General features: G+C 44.3%; 2 protein-coding genes across 2 annotated transcripts; one reads left to right on the forward strand and one right to left on the reverse strand.

The window, feature by feature from the left end:
- Positions 1-832: 832 nt before the first annotated feature.
- On the reverse strand, positions 833-1,912 carry LOC139450904 (major royal jelly protein 5-like). Its single transcript, XM_071232730.1, has one exon. It carries the CDS (start codon positions 1,910-1,912, stop codon positions 833-835), a length of 1,080 nt encoding a protein of 359 aa, XP_071088831.1.
- Positions 1,913-1,914: 2 nt separating this feature from the next.
- Positions 1,915-2,560, forward strand: LOC139450905 (adhesive plaque matrix protein-like; the record flags this gene model as incomplete). Its single annotated transcript, XM_071232731.1, has 2 exons — positions 1,915-2,180; positions 2,431-2,560. Coding segments are annotated over 2 exons (396 nt in total), but the record flags the coding sequence as incomplete, so codon positions are not given.
- Between the last annotated feature and the right edge of the window lie 4,911 nt (positions 2,561-7,471).

The following is a 7,471-nucleotide window of genomic DNA, read 5'->3' on the forward strand; positions in this document are numbered from 1 at the left end:
TGTGACGTAGCAAACGGGACCACGCCCACACAAGGCAAAACGGCCCGAACGCAAGCTACGTCAGAAGCATCCACTCGGCATTAACGGGTGGTTTTTAAAGTTCTCAAATGATAAAGAGACTTCAACGAATGGTTGGTGTAATTGCGCAGGGACGTTAACAACAAGCAGATGTAAGGCACGAATATATCAATTTATCGTTTGATGAATGTTAAAAATCTCGCACCGCACTCTACCATCAATAAAACAAAGACTTTGCGTTTATATGATGATCAACAATTCTAAGATAATTATTCGGGAGTGGACGGTAGTTTGGCCTGGTCGTTTCGATTTTTATCGACCGGACAGAGGATAAGGTCAAACATAAAGAAAACGTTAATATTGGATATTTGATATCAGTGAGGAATACATTGACATTATACCATAACACTTCGTCGGTATGGCCGCGCTTTTGTTTGTAAGTCGTAATGTTTCATCGCTTGAGATAGTTTTCTTGCACAAATCACATTTAATTATAAACAAACATTTTTGCGAAAATATTCTTCCTACCAAAAGTTTGTGAAAATATGGCGGCTAACCTGGCAGGGTCTATTCATGCATTGGGTGGAGCCATGGGCATAGTGACAAGAGTGACGAGGGTTCGTCCACATGGAAACAAGCATGTTATCAATACGTCAAAGGTACATAAAGGACAACAGTTACCTACAGTGTCACAGGCTGACAAGGAGCGACAGTAAATACATTCTCGTTACAGATTTCCTTTCAGAACGGATTTCCAATCAAATTTTTAAATCACCCAACATGACTGCAATATCAAACCTGTGAGCCCCAACCTTCATGTCCGCCATGTCAACCACTTCGCCCAGCCCATCTTATCCATCCTGTCCATCTTATCAACCCAGACCATCTTATCCATCCTGCCCATCTTATCCAACCAGTCCATGTTATCCACCCTGCCCATCTTATCCATCCAGCCCATCTTATCCACCCAGCCCATCTTATCCACCCTGCCCATCTTATCCACCCTGCCCATCTTATCCATTCTGCCCATCTTATCCATTCTGCCCATCTTATCCACCCAACCCATCTTATCCACCCTGTCCATCTTATCCATCCTGTCCATCTTATCCACCCAACCCATCTTATCCACCCAGTCCATCTTATCCATTCTGCCCATCTTATCCACCCTGCCCATCTTATCCATTCTGCCCATCTTATCCACCCTGCCCATCTTATCCACCCTGCCCATCTTATCCACCCTGCCCATCTTATCCATTCTGCCCATCTTATCCACCCAACCCATCTTATCCACCCTGTCCATCTTATCCATCCTGTCCATCTTATCCATCCTGTCCATCATATCCACCCTGTCCATCTTATCCACCAAGCCCATCTTATCCACCCAGCCCATCTTATCCATCCTGCCCATCTGATCCATCCTGCCCATCTTATCCATCCTGTCAATCTTATCCACCCTGTCAATCTTATCTATCCTGCCCATCTTATCCACCCTGCCCATCTTATCCACCCAGCTCATCTTATCCATCCTGCCCATCTGATCCACCCTGTCAATCTTATCTATCCTGCCCATCTTATCCACCCTGCACATCTTATCCACACAGCCCATCTTATCCACCCTGTCCATCTTGTCCATCTTATCCACCCAGCCCATCTTATCCATCCTGCCCATCTTATCCATCTTATCCACCCTGCCCATCTTATCCATCCTGTCAATCTTATCCACCCTGTCAATCTTATCTATCCTGTCCATCTTATCCACCCTGTCCATCTTATCCATCCAGCCCATCTTATCCATCCTGCCCGTCTTATCCATCCTGTCCAACTTATCCATCCTGCCGATCTTATCCATCCTGTCCATCTTATCCATCCTGCCCGTCTTATCCACCCAGCCCATCTTATCCATCCTGCCCATCTTATCCATCCTGCCCGTCTTATCCACCCTGTCCATCTTATCCAATAAGCCCATCTTATCCATCCTGCCCATATTATCCACCCTGCCCATCTTATCCATCCTGCCCATCTTATCCAATAAGCCCATCTTATCCATCCTGCCCATCTTATCCATCCTGCCCATCTTATCCACCCTGCCCATCTTATCCATCCTGCCCATCTTATCCAATAAGCCCATCTTATCCATCCTGCCCATCTTATCCATCCTGCCCGTCTTATCCACCCTGTCCATCTTATCCAATAAGCCCATCTTATCCATCCTGCCCATATTATCCACCCTGTCTATCATATCCACCCCGTTAATCTTATGCACCCTGCCCCTTCTTATCCACCCTGTCCATCTTATCCACCCTGCCCATCTTATCCATCCTGCCCGTCTTATCCATCCTGTCCAACTTATCCATCCTGCCGATCTTATCCATCCTGTCCATCTTATCCATCCTGCCCGTCTTATCCACCCAGCCCATCTTATCCATCCTGCCCATCTTATCCATCCTGCCCGTCTTATCCACCCTGTCCATCTTATCCAATAAGCCCATCTTATCCATCCTGCCCATATTATCCACCCTGTCTATCATATCCACCCCGTTAATCTTATGCACCCTGCCCCTTCTTATCCACCCTGTCCATCTTATCCACCCTGCCCATCTTATCCATCCTGCCCATCTTATCCACCCTGCCCATCTTATCCATCCTGCCCATCTTATCCAATAAGCCCATCTTATCCATCCTGCCCATCTTATCCATCCTGCCCATCTTATCCACCCTGTCCATCTTATCCACCCTGTCTATCTTATCCACCCAGCCCATCTTATCCACCCTGTCTATCTTATCCACCCCGTAAATCTTATCCACCCTGCCCATCTTATCCACCCCGTAAATCCTATCCACCCAGCCATCTTATCTACCCGGTCCATCTTATCCACCCAGTCCACCTGTTCATACTATTGGCCAAAGAATAATATGAAAACATTCATGTAGAGTATTTATTGAGGAGGACATGTCTGCTCAATTCAAACGCACATTACGTTATTCTTCCAGTTGCCATGCAACGTAACCATATTAATTCCTTCAGCCACATACAAATCTATACGCTTCATTAATTACTAATGGTGTTATTTCATTTGATTAATATTTCAATATGTTCCCAAGTTAATGTGTGCTGAGTAGAAAACAATATCAACATTTATTCAATCTATAATTACCAGATATTCTCCATGTTCCCCGATAATACAGGAGGTAGGTTTCCTTGTTAAAATAATCATATCTGTGTAACGACAGACTACCAACTGCACTGACACGGACACTCATTACGTTGGAATCGAGATTTTAAAAGGTTAAGACAGGAAATACGCTTTGGCGATATTCATGATGATTAGGCAATTGTGAGACGGCTATGAGATATATGACACAGTCTTCATCTACCTTCTCGACAGCTATGTAGAAAATACAAGACATGATATGCAAAGCAAGGCAAAAAGCCATCGAGCGATCTGATAATCCGACCCTGATTACCTTCAGCCAGAAATTTCTGACAGATACAGAAGGGTTTCACATTGTGTTTCTACAAATAGTCGTGAAGTCAAATAGGTTTTCTTTACTGAAATTGAATACACGTACGAATAAAATGAAGTATCGCTGAATCGGGCTGTTGTTGTCAAATTGCTCATCGTCAAACCAGATTGTAACGGATATGTAATTGTTGATGACGAACGATAGCGTTAATCTCATTTCAGCGTCTGTGTATCCTTGTGAAGATTTAAGCGACAATAATGAAGTGACAAGTGCCTTCAATCTGCAAAACGGGGCTCGTAGGTTTCACCGAAGTGGTAAACGTCTGAGACCTGCATCACTTCGGGGTTTCCTCTCACATTAAGCTGACATGCCGTGATCAAACTGGAATACTGTTAAAAGCGGCGTTAAACCGAACTCACTCACTCACTCTGCAAAACAGGTTCCTGAGGGTATTCGCTGATTGGAAATGGGGCTTAACGTCGCGTCCGCAGCGAAATGCGTGTACGCGTGCTTGCTTTCGTGCGTGCGTGGCTGCTTGCACTGGACCGGACTAATGCGTTTTATATTGCTTGCCCAATGGGTACCAGGCTGCATTTTAACATGAATACACCACTGTATGCTGTCTCCGAGGCGAACAGTCCTCGTTTTATTCCCATAATGCCGAGCGCCAGGCAGGGTGACAACAAGCACCATCTTTTAACGTCGATTTGGTATGAGTGAGTGAGTGTGGTTCAGAAGCCGTTTTGAACAGTGTTCCAGTTCCGGGGTGAACCTGGTTTCGAACCCACGATAATAGGTTTGTGGCGTGCCCAAGGGACACAAATCTGCAGAGCGAATTGCGGCGCCTTAGACGACTGTGCCCAAATCCAACACATACCCCATCCTTGAACTCAGCAATTGTCCAGCTATTTGGTGGCGGTCTGTAAAAAATCGAGTCTGAACCAGATAATCCGGTGATTGACATCATAAGCATCGAGCTGTGCAGTTGGGATAGAATGACATGCATCAACCAAGTCAGCGAGTCTGACCACCCGATCCCGTTAGTCGCCTCTTGCGACAAGCGTGGGTTGCTGATTGCTGGCTGCTGATCAGAATACACGGAACGCAATACTGTATCCATCGGTACTCAATGATTGATTCCCTTCATAGATTGAATCATTGACTGATTCTATTTTAAACGCACCGAATAAAAAACGTGTCATCTCAAACTTTGTGATTTTTTTCATCAATTTTTCAAATAATTCTGTTTAAATCATTTCAAGAAATAATGAAGCATTTTATTATTTTATTTGTTGTTGAACGCCCACCCCCACCTCCACCCCTACCCACCAAACCCGACACATTCAGCAATATTACAGCTATATGACGCCTGTCTGTAAATAATCGAGTCTGGACCAGACAATCCAGTGATTGATATCATGAGCATCGATCCATGCAATTGATGACATGCATCAACCAAGTCGCTGGAGACCTATTATAACCCGGATCTTCACAGATGTCAAATTTGTAATAAATCTTTTAGAATTATTTCCAGAAATAATGGAGTATTTTATTTTTAATTACTTTTGCCTTTCGGTACCAAAGAATGTCAATAAAATCAGGCCACCATGGTTCTAACATATCTAATTAGAAATGGAATTAAGACCGGATTTATTTCCTGTCTTAGATAGGCGTTACCATAAAATCAGAGCAGTGGATTAAATAGGTATCGTCTAAATTCTCCGTTGCGAGTTTAGGTCGGTCATACAATACTGCATTGTTGTGAGAGTACAGGGTGTCGTTGTGTTGTAACACAGATGTAGTCGAGACAGTCCCCGACACCACACACCAGTTACCTAATTTACTACCGGATGTGACATTCATGTCCCCGGCCTCAGTCGCGTTAGGTCTATGTATCAACCTATTTGAATCAACAGCGGAACAATCAGACAGGCGTATTAGACAAAGTAGCTCACTAACCGTCTTTGTATGGAACTCGTCTCCACTAGCACGGAGGTGCGAATACGCCTTACCTGTAATTACTATGATCTGAGTTCTCGCGAGCCGTCAATGGCGGCGGGGATGTGTTTGTCGAGTGTATTTGCCTCGTCACGAGCGGACGGGTAAGTAAAAGGGGAACAAACCTAGGGGATCACTTGTTCCGACCGTCCCTCACTCGCCCATCAAGACTGCCATTCACACCGTCATTCTCGGCACGCACCGGCTTTGTTGAAGATCAAACACAATAACAAACCCTTCAAATTGGGGACCATTTCCCACCCCGGATAAAAAACATATGTGATGCGTAGACATAGTCTGGACAAAGGAGAGCGGCTTCAGAAGTTCTCTGTAATCTGTTGGACAAACAGCGACGGACTTGAAGCTTAGTCAAAGGACAGTCAGCTCCTTTTTTGTGACTTAACTCCAGCCAGAAATATGCACATAGTATATCTGCCGTACATTGGCACGACTTCAAGTGGGTATTATTCACGTCAGTGGTTACATGAAGGATCGTCAAAGTTAAATAACTTTGAACGATCTAATGATGGTATTTGGGTTTATTTTATGTCATCCCCGACCCACTTGGGCCAGCAGTTTCTACGTGATGTTGATGTGATTGCACACGAGGCGCCAGCACCTGACATCGCCCACAAGGATGCCTCCATGTGTCTCCGCAACTCAGTAAACACGAAGACTGGTTAAATTTGCCTGATGTTTTGCCTCCATAAAGAATGTTTTATGTTGTTTTTGTTTAACGTCGCGCTCAGCAATATTCCTGCTATATGACGGCGGTCTGTAAATAATCGACTCTGGACCAGACAATCAAGTATCATCAATGACATCACCAGCATCGATCCACGCAATTGGGATGCGTTGAAATGCATCAACCAAGTCAGCGAGCCTGACCACCCGATCCCGTTAGTCTTCTCTTACGACAAGCATAGTCGCCTTTTACGGCAAGCATGGGTTGCTGAAGACCTATCCTACCAGGATCTTCGCGGATCCACAAAGAATGTATAACGAGACTGTACACAACTATTGTATACTTTTGTCATAAAACAAATCAAGTTTATAGGTGAAATAAAATCGGTAGACAAATAAAAGCATGTCTTCATAATGACATGTTCACGATAACGCCGGAATCGGACATTGGCGTCTTTAGCAGAGATTTCCTAAGCTTTTGTGGGGGGTGGGGGAAAACAAATTTTGTCCAGAGTTGCGTCCCTTGGGCATGCCAGAAACCTATGATTGTGGGTTCCAATCCCGGTTCGCCCCGATTATATTTCTAGTTTTGTCGGCACCATACCCGTGTTTCACCGAAGTGGTAAACGTCTGAAACCTGCATCACTTCAGGCTTTCCTCCCACATTAATCTGCCGTGATATAACTGGAATAATGTTAAAAGCAGCGTTGAACCCAACCCACCCAGTCACTCACTCATATAATCAGGTAAATGTAAGTATCCTTGTTCAGGGCTCTATATTTCCTGTTGTCCCATCAGCATGTTTTTTAAAACGTGAAAACGGTTGATAAAATATTCGTTTGGGACCCCAAGAAATTGTAAAGAGCTGTGTGCCATACATTGTAAAGATCAACTCGCGAGCTTAGCGCACGTGCAACAGCGACAGAGAACGTGTTCCACGAGCATCACCGCAAGGGTGACTCACACGATATAAATACAGACCAGAAGTGAACAGTCCTGGTGTATTGTTCAAATATTTTTTCACAAGATAATGATTTGTCAAAGTTTTAGAGTGGGGGTGCCTTTTAGGTAGAAGTATATCCTAGTAACTCTCCACTCCTTAAATATAATCCGTCGCGGCTCCATTACATTATAGGAATGGAGAATTCAGACATTCACCATCTAAACATATGTTTGTTGAAGTTTGACGAAATCGAAAGTACATAGGTATGGTGCTGACAGAGCAATGGTCGTATTAAAAAATAACCTTGGATTCGAACCCCAAACAAGCGGATCCTGACACTGATGCTGAAGATAGCGGTTTGTT

Source organism: Haliotis cracherodii, unplaced genomic scaffold, assembly GCF_022045235.1.
Source record: "Haliotis cracherodii isolate W230 unplaced genomic scaffold, xgHalCrac1.p SCAF_8, whole genome shotgun sequence".
In the NCBI taxonomy this organism is placed as follows: Eukaryota; Metazoa; Mollusca; class Gastropoda; order Lepetellida; family Haliotidae; genus Haliotis; species Haliotis cracherodii.